The 24,457-nt window shown below is 45.8% G+C and overlaps 1 protein-coding gene and 1 pseudogene across 1 annotated transcript; both read left to right on the top strand.

The window, feature by feature from the left end:
- The first annotated feature begins 883 nt into the window (after positions 1–883).
- Positions 884–17,699, top strand: LOC110549721 (large ribosomal subunit protein P1-like; annotated as a pseudogene).
- Positions 17,700–18,523: 824 nt separating this feature from the next.
- Rnase1 (ribonuclease A family member 1, pancreatic) lies at positions 18,524–20,084 on the top strand. The gene is made up of 2 exons (XM_021639049.2): positions 18,524–18,629; positions 19,343–20,084. The coding sequence occupies exon 2, from the start codon at positions 19,358–19,360 to the stop codon at positions 19,802–19,804; it is 447 nt and encodes a 148-aa protein (XP_021494724.2). The 5' UTR covers positions 18,524–18,629; positions 19,343–19,357; the 3' UTR covers positions 19,805–20,084.
- The last annotated feature ends 4,373 nt before the right edge of the window (positions 20,085–24,457 follow it).

The raw sequence follows: 24,457 nt of genomic DNA on the forward strand, positions 1-24,457 counted from the left end.
CCATAGCCTGTGTTCAGAGTGGAGGCTTGAACAGGCCACGTGGCTGCTGATGGCAGAGAATGACTTCTGCCTTGAAGGGGAAGGACAACACTTTGCTATTTCACTTTGTAGACAGCCACTATAGCATGCCTGTGTTTAAAGTGCAGCAGTGACCCAGTGAAACAAGAAGAATGAAATAAAGGCAGAAAACACTAGGCTCTCAGTTCTGCTTTGAGTCACCCAGTGAGCCCAGTGAGGCATGAGTGTTTCCTAGAAACTGTTTCTTGTTATGCAGCACGTGAGGCCTGTGTTCTTTGTGCAAACAAGTCTCCCGAATCACTGCTTCCAAAGACGTCTCCCCTTCCACCACTGTGGATATTACAATAAGAACATAAGGGCTCCTAAAAGACACTTTTCTATCTCCCACCCCCCCCTTTTTTTTTCTTTGCCCTGTGAATCCAAAGTCAACATGTTTGGATGTGTATGAACTTCCGTGCACAGACTCACTATGTAGCTCAAGCTCACAGAGACAGCCACCTCCACCTCCCAGAGTGCTGGGATTAATGGCGTGCACCACCACATCTGGCCTTGATATCTTAAAATGTGTTTGTCTTATGTCTCCCACTAGAAACTCTTTATATTGCCATGTGAAAATAAGTGCCTGTCCATTCTGTTGAGATGATCTGAGTTAACTCGCACACGCATTACTTTCTAGCGTGAGCTCTGACGATTTGTTTAGCTTTTCTGAATCTGCTCATCTGGACAGCAACATTGCCACACACCCAGCTGTGTTGATGAGAGTGCCAGAGAGTGCCAGGCATGTACTCTCTGTACTCTCAGTAGGAAAACCACTGGCTAGAAGGTTTTCTAGAGGAGTAGGAGCACCAAGCTGCTGCATACGAGTATGACTCTGTTCTCCTTGGCTCCTCCCCTCCGGCTGCTGCTGCCCCTGAACTGGTCAGGCAGGTTCTCTAGTCTTGGCTTCTTTCACATCTTTGGCTTTCTGCTGCTCTTCATTCCCACTTTGTATTTCACATTGTCATCACTCCTCCCAGGTTTCTTACTATAACTGAGTCTCATATAATCATCCTCTTCTCAGGCTAAGCCATACTTAATCCATTTTCTGCCTTACGGACTACTGAGTGATTTTTTTTTTTAATAAAAAGATCTGATACTGGAATTAAAAGCCTTTAATCCTCAAGATTAAACTCAAGCTTATCCCCTCTTGATTTGGCCTCTTTGTTTCTCTGTCCTCTGGCTCCATTAGTCATCTCCTCACACCCCGTGGTCTTTGGGGGCTCCCAGGGAGGGTAAGCCGTGCCTGCCCTCACTGAAGGCCCACTGGAAAACGCCCTGCTACTCTATTTGCTCCCACTCTACTTTTAGATTTCTGCTCAGCTGTGATGGGTCTTAATTCCAATATCTGAATCGCTACCTGTGTCAGGGGACATTCTGACCTCACGCTTACTGGGCTTTGAAGTTCCTGAATACCTGATGTCTGACTGAGCCAGCACTGCCAAGGCTAAGGAACGTGCTGCTGAGAGGTACTCATTACCACCCAATACCAGTCTTGAACTTGGGTACTTAGTTTTCTGTCCCCAAGGGGGGAAAAACATTTGTCCCTGTGGAATTTTGTTTTTTATCTTAATGGATGCAGTCTAATGCTTCAGTCTGGTAGGGACTCTTTAGATCTTGGCTCACATTTATGCTGTTTGTTGTACTGATTATATGAACTCCTGCCCCTTCAGCAACCATCAACTATTAGCCCCTAGGATAGGGACGGGACTTTGGAGGTCCATCCCCTACTCACGATGGAATGTTGACTGGCTTCATTTTTGTATCCTTTCTGCTGTGAGTTGATGTGTACAACAGCTGTGTTCCATCTAGAGTTCAGCTCTTCTCACTATCCACCAGTTTCTACAGCCAACCTCCCAATACATTCTCTGAGTCTTGGATGGTGGAGGTTGATACAGACGGCCCACGCACACTGAGAACTCAGAGTTATTTATACTTGGCACTTAGACCAGTTATGAGTTTCTGCATTAACTACTACCCACTGGGCAGGGGGAGGTGCCTTCTCTCAGCAGGCTTGTGGGCGTACATTGGTCTACCAAGGAGGAGGAGGAGGTGGAGGAGGAGGAGGACAAAGACAACGAAGAAGGCTCAGATATATCCTATCCGTAGCACCTGCATCTTAGTTCTGGGAAAGTTATAGTGGGGCGTGGCTCCTGGAGAGACAATGAGGCCAATTGTTTCAAACCCTGGCTTGGAATGAGTGAGCCCAGAAGTGATGGGTTCATAAACCACCGTTTCTAAGCCTGGGGCAGGGTGTGCTTAGTTCACTGGGGTCATTTGAATTGGAGGAACACCTCACCAGGTGTTCTTGAGAGCTCTGCACAGAGATGCTTCCTCCCACTCAGTGACCCCCTCCCTCCTGCACCCCCCAGCCAGTTTCTTCCCTTAGGATTCTTTTCAATTCCCTTGGACTCCCAACTACACACAAGGATTGGGATTAATTTGATCCCCTCTGACTACACTAAAGAAAAATAAGTGACAGGGCATGGTAGTGCACACCTCTAATCCTAGCACTCAGTAGGCAGAGGTGGGTGAGTTCTAGGCCAGCCTGGTCTACACAATGAGGCCCTGTCTTCACTGTGGGACCCCATCTTAATAGAAAAAAAAAATGGCATTTGACTATGTTTGACTACAACAGTAGCCTATATAAGATGGATGATCGAAACTCAGCCAAGGGATTAGAAGGACCTTATGTTGGTAGCATTCCTAAAGAGAAGCCGGGGATCTTCGAGGAAGCTAGAGAGACATGCAAATGAATTATTTGCTCAAAATCCCACTGCCCATCTACCCAAAGTATAGACTCACCCAGATCAGGAACTGCTTGGGGTTACAATACCTCAACAAGGACCCACAGATATGGTGATGAAGAGTTTAAGTTAGCCTGGGTATAACTCTGTTTTGAAATGAGGAGCCATCTTGCCTGGGAGCTGAACTCAGATACCAGGAAATATCACAGAATGTACACTTGGCAGAAAACAAAGTTAAATTTCCTAGCAACAGCCTCCAGGAAATATATAAATTTAAAATATTTATATTTTATAAAATATAAATATATAAATATTTCCTCCAGGAAATATATAAATACTTAGTAAGAAACAGAGACAATCTTCCCTGGCAGCAATCAATGAGAATTGGTTGGGAATCAGCTGGGAAAATTCTCCCCAATGTTCCAGATATAGTTTAGAAGAATAGCAATTGTGATCATATGCCTTAGGCAATTGTGATTATGTGCCTCAGAGAAGGTCACCTTGCCCCTCTGACTTTTACTCAATCCTGTAATACCAAGACATGTGCCCCCCTGCTTGCTGTCATGGAAACATGTGTCTCCCTGTTTGTTGTCGTGGAAACCCCCTGCTTGCAGTCTTTCCCTTTAAAAACCCTACTCACTCAGGGCTCGGGGTCCCACTTCTCTACTGCTCTATCAATGAGACTTGGGTCCTGAGTTCAATCGCTCTCATAATAAAGCTCTCTTGCTCTTACATTGAGTCGTCTCCTAGTGGTCTCTGAGGGTCCCGTGATTCTGACATAACAGTGAGAAAGGGCCTTCTTGTATCAGTGAGACATGTATTAAGAAACCTTCAACTGTGCTAAAATCCTGTCCCTTGTCAGCAAGCTAGTTGAGGCCTTCGGGACCTTGACTACCGTGGATCCCTCTTTTCCTGAGGGCAAACTGTTCTGAGGCAGCAGACTCCATTGGACACAGCCTTTGATACTGACTTACTGGTGTTTGGCAACTGTGATCTGGAGAAAGAAAGACTAAGCAGAGGAAGGTAGATAAAGGGACCAGAGCCCTGATATCATGACCACCTGCAGGGGCGAGAGCACTGAGCACCTGTAGGCTGGGGACTACAACTCCCAAAGTTTGTTTTCTCTTGAAGTGGGGGTGGGTAAGAAAATCAATCTGCTTATAGATTCTGTGACGTAAGCCTTGCCTCCGTTTTCAAAAATCTTCCCTCTTGATCCAGAAGCACCCATGGGAAATGATATGTCACTCCTGAAGCCAAATGATATGTCACATCCTGAAGTGAATTTGAGAAGCAATGCTCATTCCTTTGTTTCTGCTTGCTACCCTTGCCTGGAATCGACTTTGTAGACTAGGCTGGCCTTGAATTCAGGGACCTACCTGCCTCTGCCTCCTGAGTGCTGGAACTAAAGGCGTGTATGCAGTGACGAACAGGGTTTTTAATCTGCTGTTGGGAAGAGCCTTATTGAACTGCCAATGCATATTAAGCTTAAAAAGATGTCACTTCTGACTGTTCTTTCTCTCCTGCTTCCAGTACTCCCCTTTGAGAGTCTCAGACACAGGACCAAAGGGCTTCCCATCTACTTCCCTTTATAGCTAGCCTTAGAATCACCAATGATGCTCTCTAGAACGGGGGAAACGGAGCCGGGATTCCTTAGTAAAGGCTGTAACTGACATACAATGACAGTTACTGTGGTAGCATTACAAGGGCATTAGATATGCAGCCCAAAGAGGAATCCGCTTGATGCTCAAAGGGAGATGCTGGTTTGGGATCAACATGTCAGAACAAGTTCAAAAAGGTTTAAAAATAATATTTAACCATCAAGTCTCACCTCCAGAAGCTATAATGGCTCTCTCGGGGGTAAAACAGCGTCATGGCTTTTCTGAGTCTTACCCTGTCTGGGGCCATTGGTTGGTGAAATTGTTATGATATATGATATCGCTGTATCATATGCCACACAACGGATTTGTTATAAAGAGGGGTTTATTATTAAGGAAAATAGGAAGGGAAGGAACGGCGGCGAGCAGACAGACAGGAGGGGACAGAGACAGAGAAGGGGAGAGGGAGAGAGGGGGGAGAGAGAGAGAGAGAGAGAGAGAGAGAGAGAGAGAGAGAGAGCGAGAGCCACATAAGAGTGTTAGAGAGGGGGCGGCCCTTTTACAGCCGGCAGAGGCGCCTGTCCCCGGCAGATAACGTCACGGGTTGCTAGGCAACCGAAAGCAAACAGCTGGTCTGAAACAGAAATGACGTTACTTTTGTGTTTCGTTTTGTTTTGTCCTTTAGCCTCCTGGTAGATTTTATATTCTGGAGACTACATCACCTTCAGACTGCACTTTGATATCCGGATCCTAGCCAGTTGTGAACACAGGACATCCGGATCGTCCTCCGCAAGCAATAGAGTCGTGGAAGCCTGGTTCTCATCCTTGAGTTTCTTTGGATGATTTCTGGGAGCACAGATCTCAGGAAGCAGCTGAGGCAGGAGACTAGGGAGGAGACTGAAGCCTAGATGGCCTTATCCAAAGCTTATCGAAACAGCGTATGGAAAAAGAAAACAACTTGGCAAAAAGGAAGACTGGAAACTCCCCATTTTGGCTAAAACTGCTGCAGGCCTCTGGTGCAGGTGCCAGAACCTCTAGGGTATATCTGAGGATAACTTACACCTCACTGTAGTAAACACACACTCCTGGGTGGAGGTTAATGCTCTAGCGAGACACGAGATGCATGAAGTTATATTTAGGACTACACGTGACAATAAATGCCCCGAAAGAAATGCCCCGAAAGCCCGCATTGTGCAAACGAACCAGAAACCTCACACTACACAAAGGAAAGGAACGACTTCTGATCGCCCGGAATGTTAGGGTGAAATTGCTCAAACAATTGATCCTTTGCTGTTAGTTTTCGGGGCCAGCCTCTGCCTGAATCCTTCCAATATCCAGAGCATTGTTTATGCTCTAACCCCACCCTTTATCTCCCAGTGAACAGAACCTGTCCCTACGTGTGGCCCAGACCTGTCCTCTAGACCCTAGCTCTGGGCTCTATCAGCCAATAGAACTCATTCTTATTGCAAAGGTCACAGGTGCTTTGCTACTGTGCGAAGGGGTTTCAGTGTAGCCATCCCCTTTGCTTTGATTTGCCACGACCCTCTGATAGGCAAAGCACCCAGTACCACCCCAGTTTGTCTTTACAGGCATCAGGATCATCTCACTCATGCCCCTTTGTACTAGATACCCCTGTGTCCATCCTCATGCCTTGGGTTTGGATGTGTTGAAATGGATCTGCGTGTGAAAACTTGGTATTGGTCATAGAAGTCCAGAGTGGAGCCTGTTGGCAGTGCCTACAATCACAGCACTGGGGAGGTGGAGCCAGAAGTTCAAGGTTACCTCAGCTTCATGGTGAATTTAAGACCACTTGGGGCTTCATGAGAGCCCATCTCAAAGGAAAAAAAGTCCTCGATTTACACTTCTCAATTGAGATATTTTAAATATAATCTATAATATATTACATATAAATAAATTATATATAATATATATTTATATGTGTAAAATTATATACATACTATATATGTAAAATATAGAATATATTATATATTACATACAATATATTCTATATTATATATAATATATTCTATATACTATCTCAAATGAGAGGTTTTGCATATATATTTATAGATATTATATATACATAAAACCTTTGCAAAAGCTTTCAAGTTTATGAATGCATGTTGTAACTTCCAAGAATTTTCATTTCATTGAGACAGTTGAGGCAGAAACCAAATTGCAGACACAATATTCTCCTACACTCAACACCGAGCACTCCTACAATGCATCATATTTCATACAGAAAAGTCAGTCATTCTCTTACATAGCCGTGACCACCAGCCATCAAAATCAGAAAACTCAAGAAGGAAGATGGCGGAGGACAGGCAATCCCCATCTACTATAATCTCTAGGGAATATGCGGGAAAATATTGGGTGACAGCTATTAGCTGGGTGGTTGACTCTTGGGTATCTCAAGTTTTAACAGCAAGGTAATATGGGGGAATTTGAAAAGCAGAAGAGAAAGTCCAGAGCTCGTTTCAGATGGACTGGCTCAGCGTGAGGAGATCCCTGCAACCAGAAAGGGAGAGCCATAGCTTAAGACAGGCTGGGAAATCTGCCCTGAACTGTGAGTGACGAGCATTTCACATGGTAGGGAAGCAGACAGGAGACAAAGGGCCGGGGCAGTAACACAGGCAGAAGAAGGAAAGACGCTGGGGGAAAATCCTAACCAGCACATACTGGGGCTCTTGTGGGAAAACATTTTAAAAGACCCCTGTGGAAGTGGGGAAACTTCTGATCTCGGCTTCTCTATAAACAGAACTCCTGGGGAGCTCAGAACAGCTGTGGCAGGGAGACAGCTGGCCAACAGAGCTCTCAAGACTGTGGGAGAGAGCTTTGAGTCAAAACTGTACAGAGTCTTGCCGCTGAGGTACAGCACCATCATTGAGGGGAAGAGCTTTAGAAGAAGAAAGCGCTGGACCTGGGAGTGGAGCTCAGTGACAGAAGCTCACCGAAATATGCATCAGAAAACAAACATCCAAACATGATTAAAAAAAACAAACAAAAAAAAAAAAAAACAAAAAACAAAGAGAACACAGAAGTGAAACCAAAAAACCAAAACGTCCTCCTTTAAAACAATGTTTTGAGAGTAACCTTAGAGACTGTCTTTCTTCAGTTTGTCTCAGACAGCATAGTGTGGAGGGATCGCTGAATGATAGCACATTTATTTGCAAAAGGCAATACTAAGGCACAGGGAGGACTACAAGACCCTCTGACAGAGGCCCTGGGAGCCAGTTTTGTCTGTATGGGATAGATACCCTCTTCTGCTCACCGGAAATAACCAGAGCCCTGCTGAGGAGGGCCAAGTGGCAGGACATAGGCTAGGCCAGTATTGTTGGGTTATAATAACTGAGGATCTGCCCAACTAGAGTGCCTGAAGCTTAAAAAAATACATAGGTCTCCATGTCGTTCTTCAGAGCAAGGGTGGGCACAGAAAACCCTATGGTTACAAGTCTTTTCTACCAGACACTGTAAAACTTGTCTTGATTACAAGGAATTAATTTCTTTAATCTCCCTCAGCTTTAATGATTTTAATGTACATGCCACCCCCATACACACACTCCTGCCCCAAACCAGTAAAACCTTTGTTCACCCAAAGGTGCAGAATTTAAATTGACTAAAGTAACTGATTCCTTCCCCTTTCCTTCATGTCCTCTGTGCAGCTGATGATTTCAACACTAGCTAACGTGAGGATGGACTGCAGCTGACATCTTATTCTGGGTCAGAATAAGAACCAAGTGCACTTCCCGTCTGGTGTGTTTGAGCTTCAGAGCACACCCTTTGATCAAGAGTAAAGTCTTGCCTTGTCCAAAGCTTCAGTTAGAGTGGTGGTCTCTTCTGTTTTGGCGTCAAGCTTATTTTTTGACAGGAGGGAGGGAGAGAGAAGAGGAGGAGATTTTGAGATTCCACTCGGACAGAAGCAGTAGGTCACAGAGGAAGGAAGTTGCAGGCAGAAGCAGTAAGTCTACTGTGCTCTCTGTCATCGCCCTAACAGTGAACTCAGAGAAAGCAGCAGGTGGAAGGCGGGCAGTGACTAGAGGTGTGCCACTGGCCTCAAAATCTAGCTTCCCTGATGGAAGCCTTTCAGAATGAAAGTGGTGTGCTCTTTCTCTCTCTTTCTTCCTTCTTCCTCCCTTTTCTTTTTATTTCTTTCTTCTCTCTTGGTCTCTTTCTGTGTCTGTCTATCTGTCTCTCTCTCTCTCTGTGTGTGTTTGCCTGCATGTATGTTTTCTGTGGAAGTGAGAGAAGCATTTCTGCATGCTCCCTGAGGAGACTTGGTGAGTCCCAGTGAGGCAGGAGGGATGAGGAACTGCATACTTGTAGACAGGTGAGGAACAAGGAGATGGGCCCCAGCACTCCTGAAAGGAGCAAACAGCCTACTTCAGAGTCACAGAGGTTATCATTCCTCTTGATCATTCTCACCTTCTAAGACTCCCCACCTCTCCTCTTGCCCCTCTCCACCCCTGCATGAACTATGAGAAAAGATGGTTCAAACATCCAAGCCCTTGGTTGAGGTCAAGCAGGTTCACAGTCTATTTCTGCAGATGGCTGCCCTGACTGGCCTGTGAGTCCAGCAGGTGCAGTCAATAGTCCAGTCTCCAGAACACACAGGACCTTATCTCCTAGCACCACCTCTCAGACTACTGACACTATCAGTCTTCTTCAGTCCCAAGGACACGGCTCCTAGTGCTGTGAGAAGCTGTGTGTGCCCAAAGCTAAGTAGTGAAGGCTGATTTCTGCTTCTGCTGCTAGGCCCGTCCAGCCATGGGGCTGCCTAGGCCACCAGTCTTCTCTTGTGCACTGTGGGAAGACATTCCGTTGCTTGAGTTCAGAGGTCAACATTTGTCTTTTGCATGCTGAAGTTGTTTCATAAGGAGGTCACTTCCTGGGAGCTGGAGCAATGGCTCAGAAGTTAAGAGCACTGTCTGTTCTTCCAGCGGTCCTGAGTTCAACTTGCAGCAACCAGATGGTGGCTCACAACCATCTCTAATGAGATCTGATTCCCTCTTCTGATGTGCATGAAAACAGAGCACTCATACACATAAAATAGATAAACGAATCTTAAAAAAAAAAATAAGGAGATCATTCCCACACGGGACTAAATTTCCTTTTCCCTCTGTCACTGACATCCATCCCAGGCACTTGTAAAAGTTTGGTATGTTCTAGGTGTACATTGCCTGGCCAGAGTGCGTCTCCTTCTAACCGTCTCCTGTCTTTGTCACTAAAATTTAATTGAGGTGTATGGGTGTTTTGTTTTTCCCCATGAAAGTCTCCTCAACACAATGTATTTGCTCTAAAACTACCCTCTGCTTCCCTCACTCTACCTTTGCTTTTTAAGAACTCTCCTGGATTCTGTGCCAGCTCCCACTGAGGTCTAGTTGAGCTCTGTTGCACAGACTTCTCAACCTTAGTGACTTTTTCATTCTGAATTTAATTGCTTCTCGGAAGAAAGACAAGGTGGTTCCAGGGTGCCAGTGGCCTCCCATGCCCTGCTTTCTCTGAACAATGGTTTCTTCCACACAGGAATCCTGGGAGATGAGCTATGTAGAGAATGAGACAGGACAAGTGAGTGGCCCCTTAGCTTTGGGTGGGAGGCACTGATACGTGCTCTGGAGAGAAATATTGACATCAATAGATGAAACTCCCCTAAAGTGAGTGAAAGAGACCTAGGAACAGCCAGGTGGAAAGGTAGTTTGGTCTGTAGTAGCAGTGGTAGTAACAACAACATAGAAAGCCACATTTCTTTCCTCTGGCACGCTGGGCAACATTGGTTCCATTTAGGGAGACTTAGAGCTGATACAAGTGGGAAAGGCCATATGGGGAATGAGGCTCGTCCTTGGGACTGAAGAAGACTGATAGTGTCAGTAGTCTGAGAGGTGGTGCTAGGAGATAAGGTCCTGTGTGTTCTGGAGACTGGACTATTGACTGCACCTGCTGGACTCACAGGCCAGTCAGGGCAGCCATCTGCAGAAATAGACTGTGAACCTGCTTGACCTCAACCAAGGGCTTGGATGTTTGAACCATCTTTTCTCATAGTTCATGCAGGGGTGGAGAGGGGCAAGAGGAGAGGTGGGGAGTCTTAGAAGGTGAGAATGATCAAGAGGAATGATAACCTCTGTGACTCTGAAGTAGGCTGTTTGCTCCTTTCAGGAGTGCTGGGGCCCATCTCCTTGTCCCTCACCTGTCTACAAGTATGCAGTTCCTCATCCCTCCTGCCTCACTGGGACTCACCAAGTCTCCTCAGGGAGCATGCAGAAATGCTTCTCTCACTTCCACAGAAAATGCCCACCTGTATTCTTCTCAGTGGATCAAAGCCTGTAATAGGAGACAAAAGATGTTATTCTGTTTGAAGCAAGAAGCAGAAGAAATATTCAAGTTGACTGAACTGCAAACCATCTGGATTTTTAAAACAGAATGAGTGAGAGAGAATGGTGGGGGGTGGTGTAGGAAACATAAGCCTGTGCAATGTGCAGAAAGAGAAAACAGTGAAGCTCAGAAAGGAGAAGGTGAACCCCCGGACAAAGTACAGCTTTGCTGAAGCTGCTCTGTTACTCCCCACCTCCCACAGAGCCCTACCTTACTCCACACCCCCACCCTCCACCCCCAATGCCCTTCTGTCCTGGCTGGTTTTGTGTCAGCGTGACACAAGCTAGAGTCATCAGAGGAAGGAGCCTCAACTGAGGAATTGCCTCCATGAGATCCAGCTGTAAGGCATTTTTTCAATTAGTCATCAATTAGGGAGGGCCCAGCCCATCATGGGTGGTTATATCCCTGGGCTGGTGGTCCTGGGTTCTATATGAACACAGGCTGAGAAAGCCATGGGGAGCAAGCCAGTAAGCAGCACCCCTCCATGGCCTGTGCATCAGCTCCTGCATCCGGGTTCCTGCTGTTTGAGTTCCTAACCTGACCTCCTTTCATGACGAACAGCAATGTGGAAGTGTAAACTGAATAAACCGTTTGTCTCCGACTTGCTTTTGGTCATGGTGTTTTCTAAGACACCTCCTTACCCCTCACACCCTTCCTTACTTTTCACAAGCCACTCCATACCTTTAGACTCATCAGTGCTTACTCACTCCACCCAAATCAGAAAACCAGAAAACAGGGTGAGTTGAGACTCTCTGGGCCCATTTGCAGGGGTTTCCACTAGCATGTCCCCTGGAACACCTGGGCCTACAGGAGTTGTCTTGTGCAGTTCACAGATTCAGATAGAACACAACACAGAGACACCGCAGGTACACTGCAGAGACACGGACAGAGAGCTCCCTTATCAGTTCTCTAGCACTCAATGGGGGGAGGGTGTCTCTGGGGGTGACTTCTTTATTCCTGGCCAATGCACCGTAAGTTAAGTCCAAAATCATTGCTCGGAGACCGCCACTCACATATGCAATTGGCAAGAGTGTTTTGTTTCGAGAAAACTTGCATGCAAGGGTCAAACCATTTTACAAAATGGCGACCCTAGACAAAGGCATGCAAGCTTTTTAATAAGAAACTAGGGGAAATCTTGCAAGGACTAGGTAATCTAAAACCTCATTGGTGGGTGCTGGGGAAGTTACAAGGATCCATTCCTGATTGGCTTGTGTCCAGGTGGTCAGTGGGCTGCATTCCTGTGCCATGAACGTTTAACTACAGCATGAGATAAGGCCGCTCCGCACCTGCCCCATTCTTGTGGTCATCCCTGGCTATAGGAGATTTTATGGTCTTGTTCCTGGAATTTATGGTCTTTTTCTGGAACTGGTGACCTATGGCCTAGTCCCTGGGGTTGGTGACTTATGGCCTAGTTTTTGGGGGTGATGACTTATGGCCTGGTCATAAAAAGGAGACAAATCACAGTCTATGTCATCCTCTCAAGAATCAGCTCCTGTATCTGCTGCAGCTTCTTTTAGTGTTGAGACCATCAAGGGAGGGAAGAGGAGAATCAATTCTCAGAAGAGAGGGATGTTAAGATGGAGATGCCCACTCACCTTCTTCCCTTTATTCTTTTACATACTTCGTGTTATTGCTCAGAAACTGGCCAGTCAGCTTCATAGTGAACTGTCTTGAAAGATCTTCATCTTTCTGTTGTATCATAAGACAGTGTTTACATAAAAATATTCGAATTCTGAATAATGATTGCTGTCACCCAAACAAGAAAAACCGATAGCCTCTCTGAGATGCTTAAAAATCAAAAGCCCCAACTTCACAGGCCATCGTGACCAGCACGAGAGAGAGAAATGGATTTTTATTTTATTTTGTTTTTAAATTTGAGACAGGTTATATGTTATATACTGCCATTCCTGATCTCAGACTCAACCTCAAGTTGGAAAGCCTTCTTCTACTTTCTCCCAATGCTGCGATTGTGGGCAAGCACCACCCTTCCTGGACAAAGCTCGTCCATTAGGGTCTGTCTATCTACCTATCTATCTATCTATCTATCTATCTATCTATCTATCTATCTATCTATCTATCTATCTATCTATCTGTGTCTGTGTTTTGCCTGCATGTATGTTGGCATACTACATGCATGCAGTGTCTACAGAGGCCATAAGAAGGTATTTGATCTTGTGGGAATAGTGTTACAGACAATTGTAGGTGTGGAAAATAGAACTCCAACCTGGTCCTCTTGAAGATCAGCCAGTGTTATTAACTTCTGAGGCATCCATCCAGCCCTTGTTCATTTGTTTTCAATCTGAGCACCACAAAAAGTATTAGCAGTGGCACAGACATGGCCTTCCAACAGTGTGGAACTCTGAACCATTTCTTTGTTGTGAAACATGAATCTAAGGATTGATTCCTTGGCAATTCACTGCATTTGTTCATAGAATAGGATAAAGTCCATTCCGATGACATTTAAAAGTAGTTTTTTTACCTCTGACTTTTCTTCCAGACAAGATCTCCCTGGTTGAAAACCATGATGACAATGTTTAGAATGAAGTCATGGAAAAGGTGGTCTTAACTGTTGTTAGTGGCAGGGTGGGTATATTGCATGCAGTATTTTGACATGTCTGGATGCAATAAGGTAGAGTCTGGTGTCAGAGGTGAAATTTCCAAATCTATGGGCCCAAGAGGAAATAGCATGTTATTTTCCAGTGGTGTGGCTTGTTTGGCCACAAAAGGTAACAGAACTGAAATCATTCTGAAATAGATGTGCTACACTTAAACCATGTTCATGTTGCTGTAGAGCAAAAGCTGGAGGCATGTCAGAGCGCATTGGAAGGACCCTTGGTGTATCCTTGGCCATCCAGTATTCTCCAGGAGAATTTCTGACAGCTGACACTTGACAAAAAAAGTGTTTTGTCAGTTTCCATCAGTGTTGACTTAGTACTATTCCATCATCTTATCTAAATTTAATGAAGACGTTTAGAATAACACAGAGAAAGAAACAGTCTTATCTCCCAGTTGCTGCAATAAATGACAGGTTAATGGGAGGTAAGCTATACATCTATTTAATGTAAATATTACACGGCAGAAAGTTTGAGTTGGATATTTATGGACCAGATTATCTTTGAGCAGGGGGGATGTGAAGTCAGACTGACTTAAAATCAGGGGACAAAACGTAGATATTTTGTAGTGGTCTCTGGATATCTTCAGAGATTTGTCCTTTAGAGTACACACACAGTCAGCATCGTCATCGTTAGTCCTTGTCTCAGGAAGCACAAGGACGACTGGGACACTATGAGAACCAAACAAAGGAGTGTGAGCTCCAGCAGCTAATCACGGCAAAGAAGATGGGAAGATAGGAGCTGCTCTGACAAGGTTGGCTTGTGGAGATTTTTCTCATCCTCAGCAATTAGCTCTGCCTGTAAGAATTGCTCCCTCCACCCCAATCCAGGCTAATTCACCTCAAATAGCTTTCTTTCCCTACTGGTTTTCAGGTGCCCTTAATTCAAAGTAATCGAGCATGGCAGAGTAGCTTTTTGAGATGGTGTGTTTGAACTCTTTCAGAAATGCCCACTTGATGCCACTTAATGTCTCTGAGTACCAGGAAGGATGTGAGTGAAGGGTTAGGTGGAACTTGTCCATCCTTGTTTTTCAAAATCAGGGACTGAATGTGGATATTTTAGGATGGCTTCTAAACATCTTCGGAGTTTTATTCTTTTCAGTATACATACACACAAATAAATAACATTTATCATTGCTAGGTCTCAGGCAGTACATATATCCAGAAATGAGCTCATGCTGGTCTATAGAAGGACTTCTGGTGGTTAGATAAAAAGCCAGCTTTCCTCAGGAACTGATGAAATGGGTTTCATCTGTCAAAAGGAGTCAGTTTTCTTTCCTCTGGCAGAAGGAACATGTGGCTTTTCACTAACATATACTTATGGTTGCACATCAAAGCCCATGCTAACTTCCTATAGTCCATATTCACAAGTGCTGGCTCCTCTGCTCTCCTCTCTCTTTATGTATCTCTCCTCCTTTTATCCTTCCCTTCTTTCTTTCTCTCTCTCTCCTCTCACTGTGTGTGTGTGTTTTCTCTCTCATATGGCAGCTGAGAGCTGCTTCCAATAAACCTGCATTTATATATTATAATTTTGTCTTGCAATTAGCTGAGTCTTCCATTTCAATCAATATCTATAACAAAAACCTTCCTCTTGATCACACCTTGGGGCAGTCATGTCCTCAGTCTATATATCTGGTACCAAAATCCTCAATTTATATGTCTGGTGCCAAAAGAAGCTTGTAGCCTGTGGATAGTGATGATGACGACATCTGCTCTCAGACAAAAGAACTCCTCGACCTTTCTTTTTTACTACTCTAATCAACAAGTGACTTCCCTTCCTCTTTCAATTCTCTATTTCCCACTAACCAAGGGGGAGGCAGATTTGAGTACTGGCCTGTGATTTCCTAATCTGAAAAATCTATTCTGCAACCAAATTAAACAGTGCTTGCTTCATTTCAGTCTTGTGATTTCTTGGCTTACATGGACATAAGTACATAAACTACTGGAATGTAAAAACCAAGCTTATGCCACAACTGTTCTCCATTATCCTCACCTCCACAACAGCTTCATAGATCCCAGGGATGTTGATTTTACTTGGACACCACATGAAAAACAATCTTAAATTTCTTCATTGAAGAGCTTTTTCTTCCAGGACGGGGGGGATGTAGTTGGTAGAATGCTTACCTTGTATGCATGAAGCCATGGTTTCTACCCCTAACACCACCTAAAGCGAGATGTGGTGTGCATGGTTGTTATCCTCGTGCTCAGAGGTGGAGCCAGAGGAACAGTTCAAGATCAGAACAGTTAGAGAGAGGAGGCTTCTGCTACAGAGAAATCTCAGCCCCAAAGTGTTATGCCCAGTTCGTGAGACCCACAGAGACCACCAGGAATCAACTCCATTGCAAATACATGAGGGTTTATTGTATACGTGCTTGAACATGGGTCGCAAACTTTCTGTTGAAGCAGGAGAGGAATGAGGCCCTGTGGTCTAGGGGAACAAGGTTTTTAAAGGGAAAAAAAGGCAAGCAGGGACTTATGTGCTTTGGCATTACATGACTGGATAAGGGAAATTGACTTTTGAAATGATTGGTTTACTTTAGATGCCAAGACCATAAATGGTTCTGGCCTGGCCATCTGGGCTGGTTTACTAGCAACTATACCTCTAGTGGGCAGGAAAAGAATGCGGTAAAGCTAGCCTACACCTGGCTAGCCTTCCTTCAGGCTTGTGCTTTAAACTTTAAACCAATACCCAAAATTCCCAAAATTCTTTGGTCTCTCAAAGTGAAGCAGGGTAGGGTTTGCTGTCATTGCCTCACACCAAATACTGGCTGAGAGAGTCATCTCACCTGGGGTGGGAATGGGGGTCCTCCTTGTTTGTTTACAAGGAATCACTTTCCAGCAGGGAAAAAGAAACCCTTTGATCTGTACACTTTATAAACTTCATAAGAAATCCTATGTTTACATATCAGGGTGTGGCGCCCTAGGAGGGAAGGTATAACCTGGCCTCTCCTAAGTCATTTGTGTGTTTCCTCCAAAAATACTTGTAGCTTTGGTTTATCTTTGGTTTTGTTCTCTTTGTTGGAATATATTTAAAAATATGTCACACATATGATAGATTTTATATGAAAGACATTTATTGGATGGAGATGGGGAGAGAGAGGGAAAGAAAAAGAGACAGACAGACATGATGGGGGGAGACAGGGGCACCCCTACAGAGAAAGGGAGAGAGCAGAGAGGAGCAACAGCAGAGAGAGAGAGAGAGAGAGAGAGAGAGAGAGAGAGAGAGCAGCCACTAAGTACTTGGCCCAGATGATGTCATAGGATGCAGGTACTGATATAGAACATTGTCAGGACCCTAAAGGTCCCTAAGGGCAGGCCAGTTGAATTGCCGGCACAACATAACACTCTTCTCACCTTTAATACTCCAGACCAGGCCTGGAAGATGGTAGAAGATGGCCAGAAGTGGCAGAGCTCATCCTGGAGTTCTCCTCCCTGCTCAGGCCTTCTTCCCTTTATTCTCCAAACCTCCTATAAACTATTCTGGAAGATATTCTAAAGAATGACAGTTGTACCCCACTCTTTGGCTGCCTACAAGACAACTGAAGCAACCCTGTCTTGGGTAGGGTTATGTTACTGTGATTAAACATCATGACAGAAAGCAAGTTGAGGAAGAAAGGGTTTATTTGGCTTATACTTCCATATACTGTTCATCACTGAAGAAGTCAGGACAGGAACTCAAACAGTGCAAAAACCTGAAGGCAGGAGCTGATGCAGAGGCCATGCTGCTTGCTGGCTTGCACCCATGACTTGCTCAGTTCACTTTCTTATAGAACCCAGAACCACCAGCCCAGGGATGGCACCACCCACAGTGAGCTGGGCCCCATCAATCACTAATAAAGAAAATGGCCTTCAGCCAGATCTTGTGGAGGCATTTTCTCAGTTGAGATTCCCTCCTTTCAGATAACTCTAGCTTGTGTCAAGCTGACATAAAACTCTCTGGTACAGGTCTCTGTGAATCAGAATTTCCCCAGGCTTTCCTCATCTGCAGCCAAAGTGCTAGGCTTTAACGAAGCTGAGATGCTTTGGGGTGAGTCTCTGAGCTCTCCTGCATCTACCTGCTCTCATCCTCCACAGTGATGAGGTGACAGTAACAGAGGATAAGATCAGTACTCTCATTAAAGCAGCTGGTGTCAATGTTGACCCTTTCTGTCCTGGCCTGCTTGCAAAGGTCCTGGCCAGTGTCAACATTGGCAGGCTCATCTGCAATGTCGGAGCTGGTGGACAGCTTCTGCCCCCTTCACCATTGCGTCCCCTATTGAGAAGACAGTAGAAGCAAAGGATAGAAAATCTGAGGAGTTTGATGATGACATGGACTTTGGTCTTTAGGGCTAAACCGTTTTTTATTAACATGTTTAATTAAAAGCAGAACCTGTAAAAACAAAAAAGAAGAGAAAGGACTTCTCCAAGAATCTTCTGCCAGGAAAAGAAAAGGCTTGGTGGGGCGTTGTGCTAGTCAGAAAGAGAGAGTTGTCTCCTGGAACGAGGTTTCATGCACTTGTGACAACTTGTCAGACCACCTTGCAGGAGAGATAGGAGCCAAGACAGTGATAGGCCAGTAATGGGTGGGGCCACACTTTGATCAGTGCTGCTTATTTATGCATCCCTCTTGTCCACTACTGAAGCCTAAAGTTCATGTCAGGACCCTGAAGATGAAATCAGGGGCCACTGGACTCTATTTGTTCTTTTTCCCAATTAACTGCATTGAATACATTGCCCTTCTCTGCTTTTTGCTATTATTTGTCCCTTTAATTGACCTATTGAGGATGACTGGCTGAGTTTGGCTTGGTAAGACAGCCGTAACCCAGGCTTCTTATTCCCTCTCTGCTCCCCAAGAGAGGCACTGTTGGGAGCTCTGAAATTCTGGCTACCACCAATTTGGTTCAATGCTAAAGAGAATCTGTTTCCCATGATTCCCAAGACTGCTATGCTCCCTTTTGTTAACTTCCAGGTTGTAACTGGTACAAAGAGAATGCTCACAGGTTACAGATCTTGTGCTGTGTATGTGCCATTGTCCCCATGCCTGCTCTGCTGCCCCTTGGGAATCAGCACATGAGGTTCAAATGTTGTTCTCTTTCCTTGGCAGCCCGGGGATTTCCCATCCAAGCTTACAATGCCCTTGTTTTGACCTAGATTTACTCCACCCATTTGTCTTAGAAACCAACCCCTTTACAATCCTCATAAATTCCACGCCACAGGGACAGAGTGACTGCAGAAATTGGCTTCCAATTTGCCCTGAAGTTCAAACTCAAACTTCAGGTAAGTGGCCTAGAGGTGGCTAAGTAACTATTTGTACTTAAGAGTGAGAACTGAGAGTCAAGGCCAGTAACACTTGACCGACACCAACTCCAGAAAAATTAGGCCAGGCAAACAGCTGGAGGCAAGGGTGGAGGCAGGCATAGTCATGTATAAAGAACTAGTGGGTGGGAGGACAGAGCCCCTGAGTTGAGGAAAGAAGTGTGCTTTAGAATACCCCTTGAGTCCTTTATAATCCCAGGGCCGGGCACTGGACCAAGATGCCCTATATTTTAAGATAATGAAACTATCAGCCACAGCCCCCAATGCCAGTAATGAGTCAGGAATACAAGTTAGCTTCTGGCACATTCAAAATGAACTTCTGATGGGCCGTTTGAACACTAGGTACAAATGTGTTCTGTTTCTCCAATGTATTTTATGTGAAAAAACCCCCAGTATTTAGCATACTACCAAGAGTTTAGGTGACTGTAGCCTACCACCTAGAGAAAAGAATGGTTTCTTCTCTTCAGTAAGGAATGAGGTATAACAAGGTCAGCACTTTGAAGACCTCTCATTAAAGGGAAATCTTCCTGACTCACCCAAAAAATGGGGCTGTCCTGAGGAGGCTGAGGTGGGGTATATGTGCTAGGGAGTCTGGTTGCTGTAGCTCTTATAAGTGTTTGTCCTTTTTTTTTTTTTTTTTTTTTTCATTTCCCTTTCCCTGTCATGATCCTCAGAGCAGCAAAGCTACCATGGGTCTGGAGAAGTCCCTCATCCTGTTTCCATTGCTCATCCTGGTGCTTGGATGCGTCCTGCCTTCCCTGGGCAAGGAATCTTCGGCCATGAAGTTTGAGCGGCAGCACATGGATTCAGCTGGTACCGGAAGCAGCCCCACCTACTGCAACCAAATGATGAAGCGCCGGGAGATGACGAAGGGGTCATGCAAGCCTGTGAACACCTTCGTGCACGAACCCCTGGCAGATGTCCAGGCTGTCTGCTCCCAGGAAAACGTCACCTGCAAGAACGGGAAAAGCAACTGCTACAAGAGCAGCTCTGCCCTTCGTATCACTGACTGCCGCCTGAAGGGCAGCTCCAAGTACCCCAATTGTGACTACAAGACCAGCAACTACCAGAAGCACATCATTGTGGCTTGTGAGGGGAACCCCTATGTGCCCGTTCACTTCGATGCTTCCGCATAGGGGTCCGCCTAGGCCAAACCCGTCTCCCGACCTCACCATATCAACACCTGCCCCTCCCCTCTCTCATTCTTTCCCGGAAAGAAGTAACTTGTGGTAGGACTTCCGTGCCATGAAACATGCTTCTCTTGCCCTGTGTCACCCACCCGCATCCCTCTCTCGCCCTCCGGTTTTCTGCCATAGACAAATGAAGCAAGACGGCCCTCACCAGAATGCGTCCCTTCAACCCTACACTGCCTTGACTTCAGAACCATGAACCAAATAAAATTCTGCTCATTATAAATTGCCCTGTCAGAGGTGTCTTTTTAGGGCAGTTCACAATGAACCAAGGACAACAGGAGAGTCACCTCAATGGCCCCGATCTTCCCCACTGCAGTCTTCAGCCTCCTCTGACCCACTGACGATTCAGTCTTCCCCTACTTTTCTTTACAGTGAAGTCTGACTTCTGTTTCTGCACCCAGCAGCCACCGTCGTCAGCTCCTCATACCAATACAGATCAGTCACATTTAGCTGAAGGGAGGAGTCCTTTCACGGAGAGAGCAAAAGAAGCTTTGCTTTTGCTCTGCCCTTCACGGATCTTCCTCCATCCACGTTTCACTTCTGTAACCTTTCGGTTTTTCTATGCCTGCCCTAGCTTTCTCGGTATAAGTGAAAGGCAACTCCCAGACTTGCCTTTCAGGGGCTGCTTCCTACTCTCTTGCCTCCTTAGGCTGACTCAGACCAGCCTGTCAGCCTTTTCTCCTCATCTTCCCTTTTCCTCCCACTGCTTCGGACACGGCGTTCTTTGTGCCTATGAGGCAGTAGGGAGCCAGACAGGCAACATCCAGGGGCTTCTCCTCAAAGGAGGAGCCACCTGTGTTCTGCTCAGAAGGCTGGCGTGGATATTGATACTGACTTGATGACGTTTTTGATGTCTGCGGAGGCAGAACTCACCCAGACCCCACAGAATGTTTAGTCAAGACTGTCCCACCCTAGACCTTTATCTTTATTATAGTTATTAGAGTCCATCCTTAGGGGAGGTGTCACACCATTTCATAGCCTGCTTATCTATCTCTGTGTTACTGCTCAGAGCCCACACCAGGTTCTAGGCCCTTTAGCTATAGAACCCACCCTCATGGTCGCATGCACTTTTTAAATTTATTATTATTACAACCTTATGATTTTTTATTATTATTTGGTAATATCACACCGTGAGCCTGGATTTCACTCACCTCCCATTCTTTCCATGTCTCCTCCCCCAACCCTTGCCCCATGACCTTCCCTACCTCAAAAAAAAAAAAAAAGACAAAGTCTATTTTGGGTTGTCCATGTATGTACTGGAGCATGGTCAAATTCCTAGTAGCCGGACCCACCCCCCACCCCCAGGGAGGATGAGGCTTTCTCGCCTGCATTTGCACCTGAAGCCATCTGCTGAGGAGAGTCTTGGGGTGGCTGGAGTGGGCTGGAGTGGGACTAGCTTTCCCGCGCCTAGGCCACCACCTGCACTGCAGTGCTGTGAGCAGGTGAGGAGCTAGGCCAGCTCTCTTGTGCCCAGGGCCACCACTGCCACCGAGAGGGGGGAAGGCCACCTCTCCTGCTAGAGGAGGGACCAGATCTCCAGAGAGGGGCGGGGCCAGCTCTTCGGCGCCCATGTTTATATATAAACGTGACTTCTGGAGGCAGCCCCGACTGTGGGTATCTGCATGGGTAACACGGGCCACAGACATCAACATGGTCCTGGACGTATCAGGACCCCTGACCCACTCACGGCCCTCAGCAGCTGCATGAATCATGAGTTCACCCCGGCCTTAGGTGGTTACACACCGACATGCCTCTCCGCATCCCCCGTCCTGAGCCCCCGGAGACAGCAAACCCCAAGGACATCACCAAGGCGTAGGGCAAGCGGCACAGACGTGTATACACCCACATTGGGCAGCAGTAGAGACCACCGACAGCAACATGGCATCCTGTGGTACGGAGGACCACCGTGATCCTTCGAGGAGGTCCAACCCAGAAAGTGAACTTTCCTCATCTCTGGCCTCCTTTGTGGCCCAGAGCCAGGGGCTCCCGTGGCTGGACGGCAGATTTAGGAGCTGATTCTGTGCCTGCGTAAGTTCCAGGCTGTTGTACTTCCGGCAGACACAACCGGGCAATGACCGCACGTGGACCTCAGGCTCCTCTCCCACCTGTCTCCGTCATCCCATTTCCAGCTCCACCTCTGGTCCTAGCACATGACCTGCTCCGGGTTTTACTGTGCCCCTGTAATTGGAGTGTTTATTGCCTGGAAACCTGGAATAGGAATGACTGTTGCTTTTTTTTGAAGGAATGACTTGAAACTTTTTTTTTTTTTCTTCCAAATCGTACTATGTTTTAGAAGTGTGGAAAATGCATGGCATCAGACTCCCCAGCTTTGATCTGGGCTGATGAAGTCAGTCTTAACCAAGTTTTCATACTCATCTCTTTGTGGGTCACTGCCTGCATTGACAAGCATGAGCACCACCAAATGATTATCTAAGGAGGGTTGGGTGGGGTAAAAAAGGACCAGGGTTATTTGAACACAGGGACAAAAATCTGTTTATGTTGGAAAGTGAAGATCTCAGTCTGGGTTTTATTGCTGTGAAGAGACACCATGACCACAGCAACTCTTATGAAGAAAAGTGTTTAACTGGGGCTGGCTCACAGTTTCAGAGGTTCAGTCCGTTATTGTGTTGGGAGGCATGGCAGTGTGCAGGCAGGCCTGGTGCTGGAGGAGGAGCTGAGAGTTCCCCATCTTGGGGGATGCCATAGGAGGCAGGTAGTGACAAAGGACATCGTCAGGACCCCAAAGGCCCCCGAGGGCAGCCAGTTGAATTGCCTGCCCACCAATGTAACCCTGCCAGCACCTTGATCTTGGCCTTCCGGATTCTAGAACTGTGTGGGAACAGAGTCATGTCATGTCGGCTACCTTGTCTGTGGTATTATGTTCTGAGGCCTTAACAGACCCTCGAAGCAATCTTCCTGCTTTCCTGTATTAAACTTGTTTATTGCTTGAATCAGTGCTGTGTACCATCCCCTTATCTCCTACTTCCTCAAAGGACTGCCTTCAATGCTGATATCACATCTCTTGGATTATGTCAACGTTTGGTGTTGATAACAATGGAAAGAAAGGCTCCATTCTTCACTTCTTCATCCCAAGAATATTCATTACTTTTTTTTTTCATGGCATTAAGAACAGAACTGTAGAAATCTGCTAAGAAATCAGCAGAGGGGCATTTATCTAGGTTACTGGGCACAGTCCATAAAGAGGCTCAGGACTCCAGGTACTCTCTGAGTATCCTTAACCTCAGGGTCCCATGTTTTCTGTAGTAAAGGACTCAGCCTTGTCATTCAGAGTGAGTTTACTGCTGCCTGCTTCTCCACTGCCCTTGCCCTCCTACTGTGTCTAGGCCAGTAGACATAGCAGTTTCTCTCTCCATGACTTGTGAAGAACTGGAAGGTCACCTGTCAGCATCCCAGGGGTTCGCACAGCGGTGCTGATGCTCCTTTACCCCAGGATGTTAGCTTAAGAAACTGTAGCTGATAACTACTTCTTCACACATCCCAACCCCACAACATCAGATGGATAAATAGAAGATGAGTCCAGAGAATCCTTAAACTGCCTTACAGCAAAAGAAAAGATTAAAAAAATATACTATTTTCCCTAACAAGATTATTTTATTTTCAAATAATTGAACATAGATTTTTTTTTTCTACAAAATATATTCTGATCATGGCTTTCCCTTTCCCATATATTCTCTAGGTTAAAAACAAAACAAAAGTAAGCAAAACAAATTCACCTCATATTATCTAAGTTGGAAAAACAGGAAAAAATAATCAATGTCTGAGAAACCAAACAAGATAGTGACAGTCAATATTCATTGTCAGCTTGGCAGGCTCTAGAATCATCTGAGAAGCCTGTGGGCTTGTTTCTAGATTTGTTCACTGAGTGTGAGTGACACATTCCACAGGCGAACAGGAAGGAGAAGGCCCGTGGAGCAGCAGCACTCTCCACTCTGCTTTCCGACCTCCGAGGCAGGGTGACCTCGCAGGCGCGCTGCCACACCTTCCTTGCCTCTGTACATTGTTTGTCCCCGGGTACTTGGTCACAGCCGTGAGGAGTAACTAACGAGGTGGAGTAGCTGTTGCTCACACTTGTAGTCTCAGCACAAGCGAGTGCTCTTGGCAAGGCCTCGTCGTCTTCTCCCCAGAGCTACAAAGAAAGAAGGAGCAGGTAATCCCAGCACGAGTGATGTGGCGTCGAGGATCGGGGATTCACACCCAGCTTCAACTCCACAGTGAGTCCTAGGTCACTCTGAGGCACGTGGGTTCGTGTCTTTTTAGAAGGGACGGAGAGGGGGGAACTGTGGGAATGAGATCAAATTTAACCCAGAACAAAGAGATTAATAAAAACCAGCATAGAAATCAATGAAAGAAAATAAAACAATATTTCTTAAAATTTTTTATGTCTGTGTACCATGAACATGCCTGGTACTCCTGGAGGCCAGAAAAGATCCTTTGGAGCCATAGTTACAGATGGTCGTGAGCTGTCATGTGGGAGCTGAAATTTTTTATTTTTATTTTTTTATCATATGAGTACTCTTATCTGAACATACACCTGCATGCCCAAAGAGGGCACCAAATCACATTATAGATGGTTGT

This window comes from Meriones unguiculatus, chromosome 9, assembly GCF_030254825.1.
Source record: "Meriones unguiculatus strain TT.TT164.6M chromosome 9, Bangor_MerUng_6.1, whole genome shotgun sequence".
NCBI lineage: Eukaryota > Metazoa > Chordata > Mammalia > Rodentia > Muridae > Meriones > Meriones unguiculatus.

What these genes read in the sequence shown, in the direction of transcription:
- Rnase1 (XM_021639049.2), top strand. Translation starts at nt 19,358, where the DNA reads ATGGGTCTGGAGAAGTCCCTCATCCTGTTTCCATTGCTCATCCTGGTG.